The 22,870-nt window shown below is 45.7% G+C and overlaps 2 protein-coding genes and 3 pseudogenes across 3 annotated transcripts; 2 read left to right on the top strand and 3 right to left on the bottom strand.

Annotated features, from left to right (window-relative positions):
• Positions 1–2,184: 2,184 nt before the first annotated feature.
• LOC136464852 (uncharacterized) lies at positions 2,185–3,573 on the bottom strand (annotated as a pseudogene).
• A 515-nt stretch (positions 3,574–4,088) lies between these two features.
• Positions 4,089–7,554, bottom strand: LOC136464851 (pentatricopeptide repeat-containing protein At1g31430-like; annotated as a pseudogene).
• Positions 7,555–11,490: 3,936 nt separating this feature from the next.
• On the top strand, positions 11,491–14,240 carry LOC136464850 (uncharacterized). 2 transcript variants are annotated; one of them, XM_066463797.1, is made up of 9 exons: positions 11,491–11,646; positions 11,827–11,893; positions 12,085–12,150; positions 12,375–12,468; positions 12,558–12,674; positions 12,874–12,974; positions 13,440–13,514; positions 13,595–13,687; positions 13,793–14,240. In XM_066463797.1, the coding sequence occupies exons 1-9, from the start codon at positions 11,633–11,635 to the stop codon at positions 14,054–14,056; spliced, it is 891 nt and encodes a 296-aa protein (XP_066319894.1). In that variant the 5' UTR covers positions 11,491–11,632; the 3' UTR covers positions 14,057–14,240. The 2 variants fall into 2 exon arrangements, with proteins under 2 accessions (XP_066319894.1, XP_066319895.1); XM_066463798.1 differs by lacking the exon at positions 13,440–13,514.
• Positions 14,241–15,277: 1,037 nt separating this feature from the next.
• Positions 15,278–20,078, top strand: LOC136468028 (protein LUTEIN DEFICIENT 5, chloroplastic-like). The gene is made up of 16 exons (XM_066466881.1): positions 15,278–15,665; positions 15,766–15,991; positions 16,112–16,183; positions 16,287–16,397; positions 16,477–16,668; positions 16,760–16,921; positions 17,022–17,117; positions 17,197–17,298; positions 17,443–17,475; positions 17,568–17,648; positions 17,728–17,810; positions 18,320–18,451; positions 19,227–19,287; positions 19,445–19,510; positions 19,582–19,819; positions 19,939–20,078. The coding sequence occupies exons 1-15, from the start codon at positions 15,382–15,384 to the stop codon at positions 19,780–19,782; spliced, it is 1,902 nt and encodes a 633-aa protein (XP_066322978.1). The 5' UTR covers positions 15,278–15,381; the 3' UTR covers positions 19,783–19,819; positions 19,939–20,078.
• Positions 19,930–21,434, bottom strand: LOC136468029 (uncharacterized; annotated as a pseudogene).
• Positions 21,435–22,870: the final 1,436 nt, after the last annotated feature.

Here is a 22,870-nt window from a genome sequence, read left to right as displayed (position 1 = left end):
ATGGCGGGCTCACTAGGCTTTCATGACACATACAATGCAGTCAAAATAGTTCTTCAATCTGAATACATATTTAAATAAAATTATCTATATGTGTGGTATCATCGAATAATTATCATTAAGTAGGTTCATCTTAGAATACATATTTATTGTATACCTGTTTAGAATCATATGTAGTGGTTGACATTATTTTTTATAAACTTAGTCAAGTTTTAAATAGATCGATCTAAAAGTACATTCTTTTTAGAACTGAACCCTCTCTCTCTCTCTCTCTCTCTTTGGAAGACACTGAGATCCAAACCCCAACCACCTGCAACTGCCAGCAATGCAAGAGCACGAGTGCAGGACCAAGAGTAGACCAGATCGGGGACCAGGTAGCAGCCAACTTCCGAAGACTCAAGACTACACAAACTGGCCTTTTGCCCGGCGTTTTTCCCCTTTGCCTTGCGTGGTTGACGCGCTACACCCAGCTTCCGTGTCACTTCACCCTTCATGGCTTCACCCCACTTTGCACTATATAATACCATTGTTTTCTTGGCGCCAGTCCAATGGACTGCAGATCACTGAAGTACTAGTTTAGTTAGTTACACAAGCGGAGGGTGAAGCAAAACATAACCAATCTAGACGCGTTTGGTATCTCCGGACTCCATCGTGTGATAAATAGGTTAAATATAGAATAATTATAGTTTTTAAAGCTACCTATTAGTCTTATTAGTTCATTCATTCATGATTAGTCCATGTTATAAGACGTCCTATTTGGCATCTAAAATCCAGGACTGATTTTTAGTCCTAGGATCCAAACGCGTCCAAAACTTCAAACACACATCTAAGTCTAATGAAATGGTAATACTCTCCTCAGGGCGTGCGACCCTCGGGACACCGCGCTTCCCGGTCCATGCCGCTCGCTCCTGCTCGTCCATGTCCCAACTGCGACGCTCGCTCCTGTCTGCGCCCACGACGCTCGCTCCTGCCCACGACGCCCAATCCCCTTCCTCTGCGGCCTTTCTCCAGCGCAGGGGCGCCACGCTGCGGGCACCGCACCCGCCCGCCACGGCCTTCTCCAGTGTGGGGGTCGCTCGCAATGGGCATTGCACCCCGCCCACCCCCACTGCACCCTCCCCTACTCCACGCCGATGTCGATCTCCGCACCGGCATCGAGCTCTGCGAGACGACTAGCCTCATTTCGTCCAAGCAGTAAGGTGACATTGTGCTGATAGCGTATGTTTCAAGTGTTTTAGATGTTTCAGAGGTATGTTGCAAGTGTTTTATATCGATGTTGTAAAAGTATATCAGGATGTTGCACATGTTGCAATGGCTATATATGTATGTTTCAAGTGTATGTTCCAAATGTTTTATCTGTTTCAGACGTATGTTGCAAGTGTTTCATTTGGATGTTGCAAAAGCAGATCTGGATGTTGCATATATATGCAAATGTTTCAGATACGTTGCAAGTGTTTCATCTGGATGTTTGCATATATTCGCAATGGCTACACACGTGTTTTCAAGTTTTTTTTGTGTTTTTGCAAGTGTTTTAGAAATATGCTGCGAGTGTTTCAGCCGTTTCGGACGTATGTTACAAAAGTAGATCGGATGTTGCACATGTTGTAATGGGACCCACCTATCGCAACTGCCTGCTGCAGCTGCTGGGGTGCCACCATGGGTCACCGTGCGAGCGTCTGAGGCCAGCAAACGCATCACAGCGCAGCATCCACATGTAGGGGTAGGTGACTCAGATCCATGTGAGTTTCTGCATGTGGGGCGTGGTGGTCAGGCGAAATAGCAGCGTGAAGTCCACGCGGTGGGGCGCGTAAAAACATACGACGTGTGCTTTTTTCGCGTGCGGCGTGGCCTCCCGCGCAAAAGACGGAGGCGTCCAATATTTTAGGCGGCTCTGGACGTCTAGGGTTGCCAGTAACGCCCCTAATGAAAAGGCTCGGACACTCGGTCTTGCTATTATTATTATTATTATTATTATTATTATTATTATTATTATTATTATTATTATTATTATTATTATTATTATTATTATTATTATTATTATTATTATTATTGTTGTTGTTGTTGTTGTTTTTTTTTTGAGATAAAGGCTTTTATATTAGTTGGTGTATATAGTATATTGTACTAGGAGAGCAAATTACATCGGCATCTATCAACGGCATCCGCTTCGTTTGACAACATGGGTGGGTTTCACAGCTCGTACATGGCCAATGTCCCGGTGATCTCTGACGCAGCCCACACGCCGAGCGTGCTACCAGGCGCCGCCCATCGGTACCGGCACCGGTCCCGAAGGCACCGTCGTCTCACTTCATGCATCCTCCTCCTCCGGCACCGGCAGCAGCGGGGCGGTTGCGGGGAAGGTGCTCGTGTCGTGTCGCCGCCACCCAGCAGAATCCGAAGCCACCCAGTCCGACGGCACCTGAAAGTAACGTTCGTTCATTCGGTTTGCGAAATTACATACTGAACCTGTTTACAAAGAAAGATGTATTATAGGATTTTCTATGAGACATTAGTGATGAAGCAGAGTGACCTAGATACCCTTCAAAAGCATCGATGAACAATGTCAAACATTGCGCATTAAACCGATACATTACTATATAGAATGTGAATGTCCTCCTTAATTGGTTAGATAAATTTGAATCTTATTACAAATATAAGTCTTATTTCATGGGATGGTGGGAGTATATTCAGGCCATGGAGATAGATACGGTAGCAGGTGTCTTACCAGCCTGCCTAAGGGAGTTCAAGTTAGTAATAACCAAATGAGTGACGTTGGCAGCTTATCTAATCTAACCAATTCGGTACCTTAACTTAATAAGTAATGCCAAAACTTTTCATGGCCTACGTATATTATATACAAATAAATAAAAAGGACAAGGAAGAAGAAGAGAAAAGTGCACAGAGAGTAGCGTGGAACCGTGCCAATAGTACGTAGTAACACAGCACAATCTGTTTCAGGACAAAAATCTTTGAGCCTGACCAGCAGTACTCCTTGGCTCGTTGCAACTTGCAAGGCGTATCTGACCAGACATAGAGGTTTGCCCAGGCCTTCCAATGCGTCGTGGTCCTGGCGATGGGACGCTCTCTTCTTCGAGCACTATCCTCACACACTTCTTCTTGGTTGCCTAGCTTCTCTGGGTCCATGTCCATTCCACCCGTCACTCTCACCTTCACCTCTCCCGTCTCTGCTGAAACATCAGCTCGCTCCACCCCTGTAGCTTCTCTCCGAGGCATGCAATGCAGCACTTGGTACACAATACATGCAATCGCAATGCACAACTTGTGCTTGACGAAAAGATGCTTCAGAATCTACCGTACATACCTTGTGAAATGCCGATCTCCTTCACCCCGTCCTTGATCTTCTTGACACAGCCGTTGCATTGGCAGTGCATGTCCAGCTTCAGAACGTACTCCAGCCAGCCTTTGAAGAGCCACCAGCCTTGCATTGTCCCTGCTACAGAGCACTCGTACTTCTAAGAACCGTTCACCACATTTTTTTTACTACACGAAGAACCAAAATGATTACGCTATATGCAGAGATGAGCTTTCAGATGCTCCAAGAGAAGCTACCTTTCCCATGATCACTTATGCCCTGCCTGCCTTTGAGGTTGGTCTTCAACTCTAGCTTGGCACTTCTTTTAAGTAGCCAGGAAGGGTGCCACCATATTTTATACTGAGAGCAAAAGGTGGAGGAACTGATAAACAAAAAAGGTTAGCTTCCCAGTGGTTGGCCACCACACCACCTCCCATGACATCCTGTACAGGTGAATGCAAAGCTTCTAATAAAAAATTCAGCAGAAATCAAGCATGCTTCACCTGACTTCGGATGCAACTGTTGCACTCATTTAGGTTTGAATTTGTGTAGCTACCCTGATCGTATGTATGGGTTTGTTTCTCATGTATATTTTAAAATGTAATCGATAAAAAAATGCTGGACTTCGCTAATGTGATTACCAACTTATAAGCCTGTTCCTGCTCTTACATTTCTGTTGTTTAAGAGATCGTTCACTCTGAAAAACGAGATGGGAACAAATATATTCAAACAGTAACTGAAAAACGTTGAAAAAGCATTGCTCTTCCAATTTTAACGGCAAAAAAGAAGGTCATTTAAACGGTTTACAGCACAAGGGGGTATCGATAATATCCCGTACAATTCCAAGCAATAAAATAAAAATAAAACAACTAACTACAGACTCTGAAACTAATAACAGTAACCTCAATGCTCCACACCGGAAACAACCACCCGAACCTGACGAACCACCTGCTTGGAGCCTTTCTTTCCAGCTAGTTACCTTGACCGTCTCAAGGAGGAGAGACCTCAACCGGATCCTCTAAGCCCATACAACTAGCCAAAGGAGGGGCACAAGCAAGTATCGAGTCACCACCCCCTGCAACCAGTAACTAACCCACATCACAGCTCACCAGCTGATTCTTTCTGGTATGCTGATCTAAAACCTTTTGTTCCAACAGATGTCTCCTCTCCACTGAACATATATTTTTTTTCTTTTGCACTAGCCCTGCTATCTTCTGTAGCAAAATCGCCATATCCCTCGAAGCTACATTCTGAAAGCATAATAGATTCATTAGTTTCCAAATAGCCCAAAGGACAGCCTAAATAAGCATATCTGTTACTAACAACTTATTTTTACAATTTTACTAAGCCATAAATTACCAACAGAACATGATCAGAACCACAAACAGTACCCACGACCTGAAAAACACTAAGGCAGATCCGTTGGGCTACTATACACTGAAAAAATAGGTGATGGATGGTTTCTCTCAGAACAAAAGAGACAAGAAACATCATCTATCTTTCTTCTTTTAGCTAAATTATCTCTAGTCAAAACTTTATTTTGAAAGCAAACTAAAGAAAAAAATGAACTCTAGGGGGGATTTTGAGAACCATAATCTGACCTGTAAACTGGAATTATAGCCCTGAAGTTAATACTCCTATATAAAGATTGAGACGAGTACATTCCATTAGAAGTAAATTGTGAAATCATAGTGTCCTCTTCAGCTGAAAAATTAATGGTTGAAGCCAGCTGAACTATTTCCATCCACATCTGCCGCATAGATTAATCTACTGTTCTTCTAAATGAGCATCTCAAAACTTCCACATCCCAGAGCTTATAGCTCTTTCACCAGCCATTCCCTATCTGCCATCTCATTCCCAAACATTCCATCCACATCTGCCGCATAGATTCATACTGTTCTTCTAAATGAGCATCTCAAAACTTCCACATCCCAGAGCTTATAGCTCTTTCACCAGTCTTTCTCTGTTCTGTCATCACATTCCCAAACATAAGATCAGTTGGCACAAGCGACTGATTAATTGTAATCCTTGCAGCGAATTGAAGACAAAACTAGGTAAGCAGCTGCGCCAGGAAAACAGAGATTAACCTACCATTTCAGAATTTGACTACCAGAGCTTGCACACAAGATTTGAAAATGCATCACCACTGCTCTTTGCAAGGGCAATCCTTTGTTTCCTTTCAAAACTTATCCTAACATTGGAACTAACACCCCTACTTCATATTCTCAGCAAATACTCAGATTGATGAATGGAACCACCACATATACAATTGTTCGTGACTTCTGTTGGGGTTTCAGGAACTGGGTTTATCAAGGGAAATGCTGGAGCAGCTGTCTCTCGATATTCCAAGCAGTCTTCTCCCAAAGCATCATGAAAAAAAAAATGCCTTGGGCATCTTCAGGTATCCAATCAATCACCTTTGCCTGAGGGTGAAGCGGGGAAGCATCAGTAATTGCAATCTGATAAACATTACCATTCGGTGTGACTCCTACTGTGTACGCTTGTGCTCAGATTTGTGCCTTATAGCATTTCTCACCCTCGCAGATAGCTCTTTCCTCTTCTTATCAGAAAATAAGCCAGATAAGGTTAGCTTTTCAGGCTTGTATGTAGCATCTAACCTGAGAATTTGCCTCTCTACAAGATTCTTAATCTTGTTATTTCCATGGATCTTGCATGCTGTCAGAAGAGATGACCATACCACAAGATTTGCTTGGAAAGGCATATTCTGGATAAAGCTGTAAGCGTCGTCGATCCGTCCAGCTCTTCCAAGGAGATCAGCCATGCAAGTGTGATGCTTGACATTTGGTTTGACACCGTACTTGTCCGACATTGATGAGAACATCTTACACCCTTGTTCGACCAAGTTACTGCGACTGCATGCACACAGGACTCCCACAAATGTGATGTCATCAGGTTGGAGCCCCCGGGTTTCCATTTCATCAAAAAGTGAGATAGCTTTCTCACCATGACCATGGTGAGCGAGTCCATGTATCATAGCATTAAACAACTCCACAGTCTTGAATTCATCAGCGACTCCACGAAACACATCCATAGCTGTCTGTATGCACCCATGCTTTGCATATATGTGCACGAAGCTGGTGGCAACTGTTGCATTTCGGCTAACCAATCCATTCTGGTTCACACGACGATGGAGCGTCTTTGCTAGACCAATCGCACCATGCTGGACACAAGCTGAAAGCACGGTGACGACTGTCACCTCATCAGCCTCAAGTCCTGTTGCTTCCATCTCCTCAAACAACAGAAGTGCCTCCTTGTATCTACCTGCCTGCACATATCCACCGATCAAAACTGTCCACGCAACCAAATCCTTATTGGGCAACTCATCAAACAACTTCTGAGCCATGCCGATATCACCAGCCCTTGCATACCCTGACACTATCACACTCCAAACCCTTGCGTCCTTCGCCTTCTCCCCAGACAAATTAAACACCTTCCTGGCGAGCTGCACTGCACCGCACTTAACATACATGTCCACTAACCCAATTACCACCTCTGCAGAGTCGAACAATGTATGCCTCAATGCCCTGCTGGCAAACCCATGCGCAGCTTTGGCCACCATCAAATCACCTAGCCCAGCACAGGCGCCCAGCAACGCCGTGATGGTCCACTCATCCAGCCGGAACCCTCCCTCTACCATGTTCCTGAACATCCCCAACGCGCGTTCAACGCATCCCGACTGCACGTACGAAGCGATCAGGGTGTTGAACGACACGGTGTCCCTCGCCGGCATTTCGTCGAACAGCTTGCGCGCGAGGGCGTGGAGACCGAACGAGGCGTAGAAATGGAGGAGCGAGTTCGCGGCGAAGATGTCGGAGGCGAATCCCGACTTGAGGAGGAAGGCGTGGGTGCAGAAGCCGGCGGAAGGGAACTCGAGGCGGGAGCAGGCCGCGAGAGCCGCGGAGAGGGAGCGGGAGTCGGGGACGGTCTCCTCCTCTTGGGAAGCGGTGCGGACGGTTGGGGCGGGCTGGTGGTCGCGGAGCATGCGGAGGAAGAGGCGGAGCGAGGCGAGCGGGTGGCCGGCGCGGAGGTGCGGGCGGAGGAGGCGGGAGGCCGCGGCGGGGGGCAGCGGGAGGCCCAGGAGCAGGAGTTGCGCGTGCGCCTGGAGCGAGGGGCGGCGGCGGAGGGAGGCGAGCAGGGAGAGGTGGAGGAAGCCGCCTGGCGCGGCGGCGATGGCGCGGCCGGCACGGCGGCGCAAGGGCATGGCATGGGCAGGCGACGGGAAGGCCTCGCGGTGTCTTTCCGACGTTTGAATCGGCGGAAGCGTTGACGTGCGACGAAGGCGTAAACAGGGAGTACGTATCCGATGAGCTTGAGGAGATACAACGAGGCCCAACCCATTATAGATGGCCATTCGGGCCGCCCGGCCCGGCCCGGAGGTCATCGGGTGCATCGGGCCATGCCGTGCCGGCCCACGGGCAGCACTGACGGCCCAAGCACGGCCCTAAAGGTGCCGTGCCGTCCCGACTGGACCAGCGTGCCCGTGCCAGCCTAAGGCCCGACACCCCCCAAACTCAGAAAAACATGTTCAGCTTAGAATTTTTCACATATTACAAGTAAAACAGGTTTCAACAAGTTCTCAGTTACATCTTTCAACAAGTTCTCGGTTATCTTTTAACAAGTAAACATCTTTCACAGATCACAAGTAACATGAATGTAAACATAAATAACTGATATATTAGCTGCTTAGTGCAATGGCTGCCTCATTAAAAATATTTTTGGATAAAAACTCACACCTCGTGAGAAAAACCCCAGAAAGGAAAAGAGTACAGCCCACAGCTTTAATAAGTGTTCATAAGTTCATTAAGTCTTACAGTCATTTAGAAAGGAAAGGAAAAGAGTACAAGCACATAGGCCACAGCATTACACATTCTCATCATCAAGATACAAGTTCTCAAATACCTCCACTAGCTCCACATTCTCCATGGTATGTTGAGTCTTTGTATCTGCTTGCTCCCAGTCCTTCACCAACGACAGCATCTCCACCATGTCTGAAGTTAGACGCCGTCATTGTTTCTCGATGATCCTGCCAGTTAGACTAAATACAGATTCTGAAGATATAGTAGAAACAGGCACAGTCAAAACATCTCTGGCTAAGATGGAAAGAACATGATATGACAGTTTGTGCTCATGCCACCAGTTGAGGATATTGAAGTCGTCGTCATATTGGTTGACAGTGTCACTGTCAAGGTATGCAGCCAACTCAGAAGCATTCAGGTTAGCACCAGAGTGTGTTGCCTGCAGCAAAGCACATGCTGATAGCCTCCTAGTGGATGAAGATGCACCACCACCAAGTCCAGAAGGTAGACTAGCACCAGCACCAAGTCCAGCAGCAGCTAGACTGGCACCAGTACCAAGTCCACCAGCTAGGCTGGCACCAGCACCAAGTCCACCACCTGGAGTGCCACCAAAAATTTCCCCCCAAGCAGTCTTTCTCTTTCCTGAAGCAGGGCCTAGAACTGTGGCCCTTTGCAATCTCACAGCACCAAATTTGTTGTCATACTTAGCAAAAGTATCAGATATGTAGCCCTAACACTGGTTAAATATTCAAAATAGTTCTCATTAATTAGGTTAGACATAATTTGGAGAACATTAGTGAATCCTCTTATCTTGGCTCTAGGATCCAAGATAAAAGCAAAGGAATAAAGCATTGGAATTGTAGACCAGTAGTCCTCAAACTTCTCTTTCATGGGGGCAACAATATTTCTTAGGTCCCTGTTTCTTTCATAAGTAGTATTTAAATGTCCAGCAATCTCAAGAACATGATGCATAATTAGTGGAGATGTTGGATAATAAACACCAGACAGCACAACAGTAGAACTATAAAACTGTTCAAGGAATAGGAGAAGTTTTTCAACAGCTTTCCAGTCATTCTCTTTTAACAACGGCTGGCCATCAACCAAAGGATGGTTTGCAGTGATCCACACTGAAAAAGGGGCCCTGTGTCCTATCAGATGCTTTAGCATCAGATAGGTTGCATTCCATATAGCATCCATGTCCAAGCCAAACTTACGAGGGCAGACACCTTTAGCAATGCAAAAATTTTTGTATGATGCAATGCGCATATTAGAGGAATTCATGAATGAAATTGCAGTTCTAAAAGCATGCAGCATGGGCTTGAAGACTTCTAGCTCAGCTTTAACAATTAAGTTAATGATATGACAAGCACAGTGCTAATGCAAAAATAGTTCACCAACATAACCAGACAATGCAGGAGCAAGAATCTCCATTGCTTTAGTGTTTGCAGAAGCATTGTCTAATGTAATGGAGAAAACCTTATCAGTTAAGCCATATTCATCAATACAAGTAAGCACACGTTCAGCAATGTTCTCATGATTGTGTGACACATCAATCAACCTTAGACCCAAAATCCTCTTCTCTAATTGCTAGTCAGAGTTAACATAGTGAGCAACAATACTTAAGTAGTCTTCTTTAGCATTACCAGACCATATATCAGATGTCAAAGCAACAGAACTAACAGACTTCAAAGATTCAAGGAGTTTGCTACGACGTTCATTAAAGTACTTAACAAAGTCTCTGGTGGTGGTTTGCCGATAGACAGGAACAAACCTAGGGTTATAAGCAAGTTTAATGTACTCCTCAAAAGCAGTAGATTCATCAAAATAAACTGGAAGATCCTCTCTAGCAATCAACCTGTACAACTGTGTTCTAGCAACCTCAGGGCTGTATTCCCAGTGATGGACAGAACCATCAGGATTAAACCTAAGTAGGGACTGAGACATGGCATTACTGCCAAGCTTTCTCGGTTTGCATGATTTGATATGCGTAATCAAATGACCAGTACCAGCACTAGAACGAGCAGTCAAAGTTTTTTTTGCAGTAATTGCACTTAGCATTGACTCTAACTTGAGATCCATTGCGGAGCTCAAACAACTCAAAATCCTCCCATACCTTAGACCTGGTGCGTTTGTTGCTGGCGCTAGAGCCGGACGGTGCAGCGCTAGGAGCAGCGCCGTGCTCAGGAGCAGCTCCAAAAGCAGCTCCAAGAGCAGCGTCGTGCTCAGACTACGGTGCCGCCGCCGGCGGCTCGTCTGCGCCAACCTCGATCGGAGTGGCTGTAGTGCCGAACAGTTCCGCGCGCCCGTCCTCCAAGTCATCTTCGTCATCACCTCAAAGCCCTATCATCCTCAACTCATAATTGGTGGTGGGATCATCGCCATCAGCCATCGCGGGCACTCTGGTCCCTCAACGGCGGCTACCGTAGCTGAGCAAGAAGCCTGCGGCCTGCAAAACGATAGAAGTTAGAACAAGCTACACAAAGTTAGGGTTAGGGTTAGGAGTGTGGCTTACCTGCTCAACTGGAGCACCGAAGTTGCCGTTGAAGACCGAGATCCACAGATCTACGAGAAGAGGATGAAGAGACTAGGTTTTAGGGGACGGATCTGACGAAGAGAAGGACGGTGGAGGGAGCGAGACGGGGAAGAGACGGTCAGAGGGGAGAGAAGAGGCTATAGATGGCCAAAATGGGACCGGATCCGACGAGCGGTGACCGGAGACGAAGACGAAGACGGAGGAAGCAGGAAGGATGCGCAGAGCAGACAAACGAGAGGAGTCGTCGATGCGCCTTCGATGGCCGCAGTCGTAGATTTGGCAAGGAAGTAACCTCAAACGAGCCGAGAGAAGCTTGTCGGCGCCCGATGATGGTTGGAGGCGAGCGGCAGCGGTGCTCCCTTTCTCCGCTCTGGCGCTAGGCGAGCGAGCGAGGCGGCGGCCGACGGAGTGAAATGAGGATTAGGGTTTGGGATGGAGAGAGCCAGAGGGAGAGGCGGAGAGGGGTGATTTTATATTGGCCGATTGCGGGCCCCTCGTGCCGACTGTTGTGTCGGGCCGGGCCGGGCTGGCACGACGTGCCGAAAGTGAGGCCCAGGCACGGCCCAAGGGTCGGACTGGGCCAGCCCGAGCCCACCAACCACCAGGCCGCGCCATGCCTGGGCCGGGCCGAAACATCGAGCCATGGGCCGAGCCAACGGGCCTCGGGCCATATGGCCAAGTATACAGCCCATCGACTAGCAACCTGTTCGTTTGGCTATGGCTCGTCGTAAACGATCGTAAATTTCCAGCCGAAACGGCATTTTTCTCTCATATAAACCAGCCAGTAGTACTTCTTCACGAACGAGCAACCATACTAACCACCCATCCGAACAGGCTGAGCTGTTGATGGGCTCCGGGGCGGACAGGCCCGACACCAATACCAACACCACGGTGTAATTGCTCTCCTCCGAGAACCCTCGCCGCCGCCGCCGCCGCCCGCCGGACCTCCGGTGTGTCAGTTCACCGCCGAAGGCCATGGACCACGACAGGTAATTGCGCTGACGCCGTTTCCTCCTGCAGCATCAACTCCCCACCTCCTTCGCGATAGTTTAAGCGCCAAAGAGCAAATTACATGGTGAATTGCTACTTGTTAGCAACTGGCGTGAGTGATGGTGGTAGTGATTGCAACTTTTTTTTTTAGTTTCATGTACGGTTCATGCTGATTACAGGTTGAATTCGCCGAGCACGTCGGCTATTTCGCTGGAGGTGATGGGCCACCGGCTACATATTGCACAGGTGAGGAGAACTGGAGTAGCACCGAATGAATCTAGCTTCTTAAAGAGGGTTTTCTTTTAAGAAAAAGAATCGGGCTTTGCATCAGAAGGTGGATCAACTTTAACTTCTGTTCAGGCTGTAGACCTGTAGTGGTGAACTGGTGATACTGAATGGTGGGTGATCTGAATTTTCTTTTGCTTTTGGACTGACAGGATCCAAACTCCAAGCACCTTGGCACCACAGTCTGGGATGCATCAATGGTGTTTGTCAAGTTCTTGGTAATTTCTTTGAGTTCTAGGCCTTCCTGCACAAGTTGATGTGGATAAATATAATCATATGAGCAAAAATATATTTTTTGAAACTGTGTCTGTCACATCCACCGTACATAGACTTTGGGTTGTTGGCACCTTCGAAGCTAGTACTAGGATTTGCTTCTAACGAAAATGCCAGCTTACTTTTATTACCATCATCATGACTGGCATTTTATGGTTGATCTGTACAGGAAAAGAATAGCAGAAAAGGTCGGTTTTGTCCATCCAAGTTAAAAGGAAAGAGAGTGATTGAATTAGGAGCTGGCTGTGGTCTAGCTGGGTTCGGTAAACTCAATTCAACTGCCCATCAGATGTACTTCTGGATCCTAGTCCTATTGGCTTTTCTCTTTTAAAATTGTTTGCTTCTCCTTTAGGAATGGCCTTGTTGGGTTGTGATGTTACAACAACTGACCAAGTCGAGGTGCTCCCACTGCTTATGAGAAATGTTGAACGCAACAGATCTTGGATTTCACAATCGAACTCCGACTCAGGTTTGTTAAGAAAAGATGCCATTCCTAGTTCAGTTTCAGTAGTTCTCATAGCTGTAGTTTCGGATATAGTCATATGGTATTGTAGTTTTTGAAATAATCAAGACGTAATTATTACATTGGTTACTGTAAATGCATAGGGATCATGTTAAGTAAATTGTTCTTTAGTTCTGACAAATATAAATTGGCAAACACAAAACAGATTCCATCGGCTCAATTACAGTTGCAGAATTGGACTGGGGGAACAAAGAACATATCAAGGCCGTTGAGCCTCCATTTGATTACATCATTGGAACTGACGTTGTAAGTCTTTGTGCAGCGTCTTGAATCATTTCTGAACTCTTCCTCTCAAATAGCAGATCCTTCTTACTTCTGGTCATGCAAGCTTTCACGCAACATGCTATTTCACTATTTTCAATTATTATTTGGTACATTATTTAGTGAAAGTTTACTGTCATGGCAAATACATAGTTACACACGTAACCTTGCTCTGAAACATTCGTTTTAATTCGAAATTTATTTTTAATCTTGTCATATTTTTTATACTCGTCAAATTCACTCATAATCCTGCATCATTGTTACACAGTAGATAAAGCAGCAATGCAATATGTTTTCAAGATTTCATAAATTAGTGGCATACCAAACAGTTTCAAATCTAGATCCAGGGAGCAGATGTTTAGTGGAATAGCCTTTAGTTGAGTGTAGCAGGATCGATGATTCAGTGGTAACAAAGTGACTTACTTTCTCCTTCATCTGTGCATGTTCAAGGTTTATTCGGAGCATCTGTTGCAACCTCTAATGGATACAATTACTGCATTATCTGGTCCCAAAACAAAAATATTGGTAGCTCATGTCCTCTTTTTCAGAAGTTATTTCTGCAAAGCAGTTGTTTGGGAACTACTGAACTGTTGCCTGCTATCCAGCTAGGATACGAGATCCGTTCGACCACAGTCCACGAGAAGATGATGGAAATGTGGAAAAGCAATTTCATTGTGAAAACAGTCTCTAAATCAAAGGTATGGAAATGTGGAAAAGTAATTTCAGATAACCCAAATCTTATATTCATGTTTGCGTCAGTTCCGGGACTTATATATATGCTTATGATGTGTATTCTGAGACAGATGGATGTGAAATATCAACATCCTAGCATACATCTCTACATGATGGACCTGAAAGCACCATTGATCCCTGAGGTTGAGGCTACCGATAATGGGAACGACGAGGAAGAGGTTGTTTCGAATCCAGGGGAAGACGAAGATCCTGGAGTGAAGAGCGAATCTTGTTCCGGCTCGTCACCAGAGGCTAAGAGCGTCGGTCTGGATGATTGGGAAATCAGAAGGTGTGGGGCTATGGCTGCAAGGCTTCTGAAGGATGTGAAACTGTAACATGAATTCGAAGCACGCTTTTTTCCCCCTGTTTTCATTTCAGTCAAGGAGGAGAACCCTAGAACTCGTTTTTTCCTTGGCGGAGAACTCTAGAGCTCCTTTATGTTGTTGTCCTTGATCATTTTTCGCTTTGACATTGTTGTACTGGCCATGGCAGTCTACGTTATTTTGCCTTGTTCCATCAGTGGATATTGATATCCTTTCAGAAAAAAAGAAATTGCCCTTTCTTGCTCGCTCCCTGACATGTGGCCGGCAATAACCCCCCCCCCCCCCCCCCCTCGGTAGATGTGAGGGGTGGTACCAGTCGGGAACATATCTAGTGTAAACCAACCTCTTCGTGTAAATCGTGCAAACCAACTGTGGGGGAGAGGTGGGAGGGGGATTTGCAAAAGCAGGGGAGAGGTGGGAGGGGGGATTAGTTGGTTTGCACGGAGAGGTTGGTTTGCACTTATACGTTGCCGGTACCAGTCGGTTGGAGTTTGGACGGTAACGAGTTGAATTGTTCTGAAGCTGGGATCTCTAGTTGTCTTACATATAAATAAAAACTTTTTTTTGAGAGGATAAAAACAATATTTTTGTTACAGATAAGGGGGGCTCTTGCTTGCGCCGGCGCCGGCGGTAGAAACAAGGTAAATGAGTGGGTGAAGAAACAAGCCCGTCGCTCTGGTTGGTTGTGTTCACGACAGGAATTGGAGGCTTTCACTTTTCACCGCTGTCGACGCGAGGATAAAAAAGAAAAAAGAAAACCCCGCCGTCTCTGGCTTGGGTTTTCGCGGCAAGAACGTACTCCTACACAAGATGCGGAGATGAGCGATGATAGCTAGCCGGATGACTGTGCTGTGCTGTGGCTGCGTCTGCTCGGATGCCAAAATGACGGAGATGAGCGATGATAGTGGCCATGGACATGGACATCACAAACCATTCCCCTAGCATGCTGGCCTCCTTGACCGTTGTTTCCTCGAATGCCAATAGGTTGAAGAGGACGATCACGTCATCTATGCCTGCTTCTGGTTGGGCTGCGAGATTGCTGCTGCTACTGGTGGTGACGGGAATGGAGTGAAAGATGCCGTGGACTAGGGGGCGACAGATTCCGTCAGAGGAGCCAAACGGACGGCATCCTTCCGGCCTCCGTCCTCCGCGCAGTGCTCTCGGCTCGGTTTCGTCGTGTCGTGTCCCGCCCCCACCCGGAACGCAACAAACGGGGGGAGCACCAAACCCCACGTGGCCACCTTCTCCCGCTTGGCCGCTTCTTCAGTTCTTCCCACCTCAAGCTTCTTCCATTCCCACCGCTTCCTTTTCTCCTTTCCTTTGTCCCCGCACTTTCCATGTCACTGCACCACTGCCGCGCTGCCACGACGCCCGCCATGCCCACCGCCGCCAGCGCCACCGGGCTCTCGTCCCCGGGCGCTGCCCCGTTCCGCCTCCCTCCTCCTGCTGCTGCCGCCGCCTGCCGCCGCCGCTTGCTTCTCCGCTGCGCCGCCTCGTCTGGCGGTGGCGATGGCGCCGGAGGCGGCGGCGGCTCCGACCCGAACCTCGAGGAGCAGCGGCGCCGCCAGGCCGAGCTCACCGCGCGCATTGCGTCCGGCGAGTTCACCGTGCAAGGCCCCGGGTCAGCTGCCGCCCCTGCTACTCATTTCTTTGCGTTTATCTATTTCCGGTATTGATTGATTGTTTGATTCTGTTTCGAATTTGGGTTTCAATTCATCAAGGTGGATTGCGCCTCTCGTGGGGAAGCTCTCCAAGCTGGGCCCGCCGGGGGAGCTCGCCGCCGCGCTGCTCACAAGGGTGGCGGGCGCGGGCGCGGCGCGCGGCGGCCCGGAGATCCCGCAGGCAGTGGGGTCGATCAACGCCGTCGTGGGGCAGGCCTTCTTCGTGCCCCTGTACGACCTCTTCCTCACCTACGGCGGCATCTTTCGCCTCAACTTTGGCCCTAAGGTGAACGCAGAACGCCGGCACGCGATCAATCAATCAACCAGAGCTTGCTCCACAACCCCCTAGTACTATTAGCGTGCTCCGTATGATGGTTTAAAATTTTAAATTTTGTGTTCCTTCCAGTCGTTTCTTATTGTCTCCGATCCGGCTATCGCTAAGCACATCCTGAGGGAGAACTCCAAAGCTTATTCCAAGGTATGGTTATCAGTATCAATCTGGGCATACACGTTTTCCAGCCCTCGGAAGAAAGGTTTTCGATCAATGAACTGAAGTGAACATGTCGTTGTGGTTGATGCAGGGAATTCTTGCAGAGATACTGGAGTTCGTGATGGGTACGGGTTTAATCCCTGCTGACGGGGAGATTTGGCGTGTTCGGAGGCGTGCTATTGTTCCCGCATTTCATCAGAAGGTCTGACCTATCTGCTGCCTACTGTGTTCTACTGTATTGGTTTCTTTGTTTACTCACCTCAAGTTTGCTCGTTCTACAGTATGTGACTGCGATGATTGGTCTCTTTGGAGAAGCTTCAGATCGTCTCTGTGAGAAATTGGACAAGGCAGCAGTGGATGGGGAGGACGTGGAGATGGAGTCGTTGTTCTCTCGACTCACGCTGGATGTCATCGGGAAGGCGGTGTTCAATTATGACTTTGACTCGTTATCTTACGATAACGGGATAGTCGAGGTTATTGATTCAAGTTTCCCTCTCTTTCCAGTTTCATTTATCTACGGTTCTTCGCGCCTGAAACCTTTTTCCATTGTGGAACCATGATCAGGCAGTGTATGTAACACTAAGGGAAGCAGAGATGCGTAGCACTTCTCCTATACCAACCTGGGAAATACCCATATGGAAGGATATTTCCCCACGGCAGAAGAAGGTCAACGAAGCTCTCAAGTTGATAAATAGTACTCTCGATGAACTAATTGCCATATGCAAGGTAAATCGTTCTGTCGTTTCTAATACTTTCATTGTGATGTCGTACATGTTTGGGTTTAGAAAAATCATGACAGTGCTATTGCCTATTGTTATTAACGCAGAGACTGGTAGAGCAAGAAGATCTTCAGTTTCATGAGGAATACATGAACGAGCAAGATCCTAGTATTCTTCACTTCCTTTTGGCATCTGGAGATGATGTATGATGTAACATGCAAAAAATTATTTTGTCTATTTCAGCTTCCTCATCCTCACACAGCTTCATTCCATCTGTCATAGGTATCCAGCAAGCAACTCCGTGATGATTTGATGACCATGCTCATAGCTGGTCATGAGACTTCTGCAGCAGTCTTGACATGGACGTTTTATCTTCTATCTAAGGTATATGCTATATCAGTATCGAAAACTCACTTCTGTAATAACTTATAATATCAAATGCAGTAGTGTTTTTTTTAGATTGTCTTTGTAGCTTATAGCCATTACTATCAAGCTACTTACCTTTTCTATCCAATTGGTACCCTGCAGTATCCAAAAGTAATGGCCAAGTTGCAAGATGAGGTACACTCATGTTTTTCACTTATATAGATGTTTTTTTCTTCACTGCTTCTGAAATTTCATGAATGCCTCTATTTTCACACAACTATCCGCAGGTTGATAGTGTTCTAGGTGATGGTTTGCCTACAATTGAGGATGTGAAGAAACTAAAGTACACGACTCAGGTTATTAATGAAGTAAGAAACTAACAATGCTGGTGCATGAAACAATGATTGATCATCTCAAAAGAACATGACCAAATCATTTTTGTTGCAGTCATTGAGACTATATCCACAGCCGCCGGTTTTAATTCGTAGGTCACTTGAGGATGATATGCTCGGAGGGTACCCAATTGGCCGGTAAAGTTTTCTAGCAGAATTTAATATATTTCAGACACCGATGTCTGCAAATACTCTTTAGCATTAAGTTTATGCAACTCCTGTTGTCGGAGTTATATGAAAAAGGTAGTTTTATTCTCGAATGACGCAGGAGAGTTGCATGTCATTTCATTAAGGAAAAAAGCTAGCTTTTGTATCATGTCAGTTGTTGTAGATGCTGTTTAGCACCATAGGGGTAGCTTAGTTACCTTAGATTTCTTCTACTTTTTTTGCGACATTTGTTATATTTTTTTTAACTCCTCAACGTTAATAGCTATATTAGTTTAAACAGCTATGTATAATATGCAAGCCTACTGCTTCTTTCCAATCTTATGTGGTCTATTTAATGCAAAGTTTTTTTTCCTGCTTTCCAAATTCCATTGCTTGTAGAAGTAATTTGATTTATTGGTTGCCCTAGGATATTTGGATAGTGATAGCATTCATTCGTTTGGTGTTACCATCTGAAACATTTTTTTCTTTATTTGTTTCAGAGGAGAAGATATTTTTATTTCTGTCTGGAATCTTCACCACTGCCCAAAGCACTGGGATGATGCAGAAGTTTTCAACCCAGAAAGATGGCCTTTGGATGGACCAAATCCGAATGAGATAAACCAAAATTTCAGGTTCCCTCTCTATCACTGCAAAATGCAGTTATAGTTACACTTTCTTGTCCCATCAAGTTGTCCATATGTGAATTGTTTTGATTGCAAGAAGCCAAGAACAGGGGAGACATTTGTTGACAGGAGATTGCTCTCTGAAGAAAACTTTGATTCTTTTTAATACTGCAAAGCCATTATCATTCTAGAAAGATAACCAAAGCACAGCTAATTCCTATTTTTAACTTCTTTTTTTTCGGGGCATGAATTGAACTTTGCATATGCAATTCCTATTATTTGTGGAGTTCTTAAATAGCACATAACAAAAGCCTATTGTAAACTGGCGTACCAGAAACATAATAAGATCAATTAAATGGATAAAAATTTAATTATAGGCTTAACTGACTCTGCTGATTGAGATTTCGTGTCTCTCTATTGTGTTAGCTTAGGTTAACAAGATGGAATATTTTATATTTCCTTTCAACTGTGTATCTTTCAAATAAACAACAAAAATAAAGATTGCAATCAAGGTAGTGGCAGATATGTTCTTACCACCTCTGTCCTGCAAAGAGTGACATTTTGGTTTTGTCCTAAGTCAAAGCACCTTATGTCTGACCAAGTTTATAGAGAAGATTATCAAAATTTATGACACCAAATAGGTTTACTATGAAAATATATTTCATGAATCTAGTGATATTTATTTGGTATTATGAATATTGTGGGACGGTGGTAGTATTGTACTTGTGCCTACCTCTGTCATTAATTAACGCAGTGGGATTCAAATAATCTGTTGAATTTTCAGTTACTTACCATTTGGTGGCGGACCAAGGAAATGTGTAGGTGACATGTTTGCCACTTTTGAGGTAACCTTTTTATACAATTTATATATATATGGCTCTTTTTCGATTTTGGGCTTTTACAAGACCAATATCTCATTTCATTCGATTAGCAATAAAGCGATCACTATAGTAAATGCTAGATTTCAAACTCAAGTAACATAGGCATACTGTGTCACTGCAGACGGTGGTGGCAACAGCAATGCTTGTCAAGCGATTTGACTTTCAGATGGCTCCAGGAGCACCCCCGGTATGTTTCAACCAGATTCTGATTCATTATAGTTAATAGCCATGCCCCATTATTTATATGCAATATAATAGGTTGACATGACAACTGGAGCAACGATTCACACGACTGAGGGATTAAAAATGACTGTTACTCGAAGGACAAGGGCACCAGTAATTCCAAACCTGGAGACGAAAATTATTTCTGATTCACAAGAACCCACACTCTCTACCCCATCGATGGTTGTTAGTGCTGCTTCTGTTGCTTCAGGAGAAGATCAAGGGGGCGTCTCCTGATTTAAGCTGTTTCAAGCTGCGACAACATACAGAACAAGTATGTTCTTTTCATTCTGCTTGGTGTTATAATTCAATTGCTTGTCTGTTTGAATTATTTCCATGCAGTATGTGCATTTACTGGTATTTTCTCATGTCTCTTCCAAAACATTGTTTTAGGCATATCCATTTATATTGCTCTGGAAGTATTTGGCTAGTTTACAGCATTTGGTTGCGCAAGCAATACAAAACAGAGATGGAGTCTCCTGCCGTTCTACTTTTATTTACAACGAAGAACTCTCAACCCTTTCGGACTTATTGTTTCTGATGGCACAACACACTCCTATAGACTATAGATCTCCATGCTGCTACTCAAAAGCACCATGGACACATCTACGTATTTACAAGAAGTTCTGACTTGCAAGCATGGATTGCTGCGCTCCTAAATCTTCAGCATGCCTTCCAACACACGGAGAACATCAGCACGGGTAACTATACCTGTTGATAGTGTTTAGAACCCCATTAGGCTTGTAACCTACTCTGTGTTGTCAATGTTAAGGATAATACAAATCAAGTGTATACATGCAGTTTTTTTTTATCTCTGGCTTGTCGGCATTCTGATACTCACCTATTACTTGTTCGTCCTGATTTACAACTGGTAATCTGTGGATCTTCATCTTGAGCATCAGAACCGCAGCATCTGTAGACGTTAGGCATGTACTGTTAGATTTAACTTATCGTAAAAAAAAGCATACATGAAAAGAAAAGAAAAGAAAAGGTGATATGAAAGCAAAGATTACCCATCACAGTTTTGTCAGAAGATAGTGTGATGGCTGGAGAGGTCATCACTTCTGAGACCTTTGTTTTTTACTGTTACAAGTAATAGATCAGCAAACAAAATGGATGTGCTCCTTTCCTGTTGTATTAAACTAGCAACTTGATGTGTGTGCGTGTGTTATTTGTGTGTGAGAAAGAGGGGAAGAGAGAGCTGACCCCATGAGCAGCTCTGGCCTGGTCATTCTTGACGACCACCCCAACACATCTGAGGCTGCTGTCTACAACTGGAAGCCCTGACACGGCCTCAAAGTGGCATTCAACCTCCTCCAGTGTCTGATCTGCTGTGGCCATTAGCACAGGTGTTGACATGGTCTCACCCAAGAGCGCCACGTGTTGTATTCACATCACACAAAAAAAAAGTACAGAGTTCAGCAAGAGCTGAAGGAGTTGAAGAGAGGTGGAAGGAGATGAAAGAGAGCCAGAGAGGTAGTAATAATGATAGCAAGAAGAAACCGAGATCGAGTACCTGATCATCTTCTACATGGGCCGTCTCCTGTGACTCGAGGTGGGCGCGGAGATCGTCGTAGCTCAGAAGGGAGACGTTCTCAGGCCACACCCTCGAGATGATTGCCTCAGGGTTCTCGTCGAGCTCAAGCCATAGGCTGGCGTCCACGAAAGTCGACGCCCTGCACTGAAAGGTCTGTGACCCCTTCCCCCCACTACTGCCCTACTAGCCCTTGTGCTGATCTTTTCTCCTCTGGCAATGGAGCAACTCTGGAAGGTGCTGTTGATGCATGCCATGGATGGATGGATGGATGGAAGGGGACTGTTGGTGATCACTCTCCTGTGGGCGTCTGTCTCACTGGTTTCTGTATCTCCTTGCACTTGCAGGGGAGGGGGTTTATAATAACAAGACGACTGTCAGGGAGCTGAGCTGAGCCGAGGTGGATAGGAATCCATGGATAGCATGTCCCACCAGTGACTGGCACTACTGATGGACTCTGACTGGATGCTTCTGATTTTCATCTTCTGAAGGTTAGGCTGCTCACTGCAGGTTGGTTGATACTTGGGAGTTACTTACAGTAACTGTTGTGCTGAGCCTAAGTGGCTCTGACTTGCTGTTAACAAAACCAACGTGGAATTACTGGAGGTAATGATGATGATAATGCAGCTTCATTTACCCTGGGGGCTGGGGCAAGTAAGAATTTTGATCTGGATATGTGCCCAACTCTGAGGGCGACATGCGTGAAGGACGCTTGGTTTGATTTCTGTCGTTGCTCTGAATCAATCTGCCCCGTTTCGGATGTGGATTGACATGGAAATTTGGACGAGCTGCCTGCCTGCCTGCTGGAATTGGAGATTCCCCTCCAAGCTCCAATGATGGGTGGGTTCTTTTGTACAGGGACAGGGACGGGGGCGGCCGACGTGGTGTGCCACCACTGGCCGCCGAGATTCCTGCGGGCCCCTGTCACGTGGCAGCGGATAAGGTGACGTGTCTCTTGGTACACTTTTTGAGTTGGTGAATTTTGGAGTTGCAGATTTTTCCACTAGCTAGTTTCGTGATCTGTGGCCTGTGAATTTGTCCTGGATAGGTTGGCCTCTGTTTTGGTAACAAAGTGATACACTTGCAGAGCTCATGGTTTCCACGGAAGCCGCGGCCGCGGTGGTGGTGATCACTGGTCACAGTGCTCCCCTGGGTTTTATGAAAATTGCTGCTGTAGCAGTTGTAGCAGATGTATGTTTTGGTCCATTGCTGTGGTAACTGGTATGCCAGGGATGCTAATTTCTCCTGCTCTCCCCTCTACTGTCGCCACGCAGAAACAGGTGAATTTTTATTTCAAAACCTATTTCGCTGGTTGGTTTCTGGGCTGATTAAGTCCGGCTGGTGCTGGTTTTTTGGGAGAGGAAAACACTGTTGGCTGACTGATAAGTCCTGACTGAAACCAATAAATGAACAGGCTGATAGTATATTGGTATAGTCATGTACACATGTACATATAGAACGTGATTGGTACCATGCTTCTGCTCCAAGTGCTAGGTCATGCTCATGCATGTACCTCGCCTGTCCTCTACTAGGAATGAGCTATCTCTTCATCCTCAAACCAATCAGCTCACCTGTAAAAGATTGAGTCGAAAGATATTAAGATTGACGAAGTGTGCCCGCTGTCCACAGGGACGTTTTGGTTTTCAAAGACTTACAGAAGTTATTTACTTAAGATAACCCTTGTGAAAACATTTTTTTTTGTGACAGAGTGATCTGTAATGCTTTTTTTCATCGTCGTGTAAAGAGAATTTCCAAAACATGGATTGAGTTGATTGATTTTTCTACAAATTT

The sequence above is a fragment of the Miscanthus floridulus genome, chromosome 7 (genome assembly GCF_019320115.1).
Source record: "Miscanthus floridulus cultivar M001 chromosome 7, ASM1932011v1, whole genome shotgun sequence".
Classification (NCBI taxonomy): Eukaryota; Viridiplantae; Streptophyta; class Magnoliopsida; order Poales; family Poaceae; genus Miscanthus; species Miscanthus floridulus.
The sequence above is the reverse complement of the archived record's forward strand: the minus strand, read 5'-3'. Positions and strand labels throughout refer to the sequence as shown.

What these genes read in the sequence shown, in the direction of transcription:
- LOC136464850 (XM_066463797.1), top strand. An exon ending in CTGTGGTCTAGCTGGGTTCG is followed by an intron (nt 12,469 to 12,557) that starts GTAAACTCAATT and finishes CTTCTCCTTTAG; the next exon opens with GAATGGCCTTGTTGGGTTGT. An exon ending in GTCCCAAAACAAAAATATTG is followed by an intron (nt 13,515 to 13,594) that starts GTAGCTCATGTC and finishes CCTGCTATCCAG; the next exon opens with CTAGGATACGAGATCCGTTC.
- LOC136468028 (XM_066466881.1), top strand. Translation starts at nt 15,382, where the DNA reads ATGTCACTGCACCACTGCCGCGCTGCCACGACGCCCGCCATGCCCACC. An exon ending in AACTAATTGCCATATGCAAG is followed by an intron (nt 16,922 to 17,021) that starts GTAAATCGTTCT and finishes TTATTAACGCAG; the next exon opens with AGACTGGTAGAGCAAGAAGA. An exon ending in TTTTGGCATCTGGAGATGAT is followed by an intron (nt 17,118 to 17,196) that starts GTATGATGTAAC and finishes CATCTGTCATAG; the next exon opens with GTATCCAGCAAGCAACTCCG.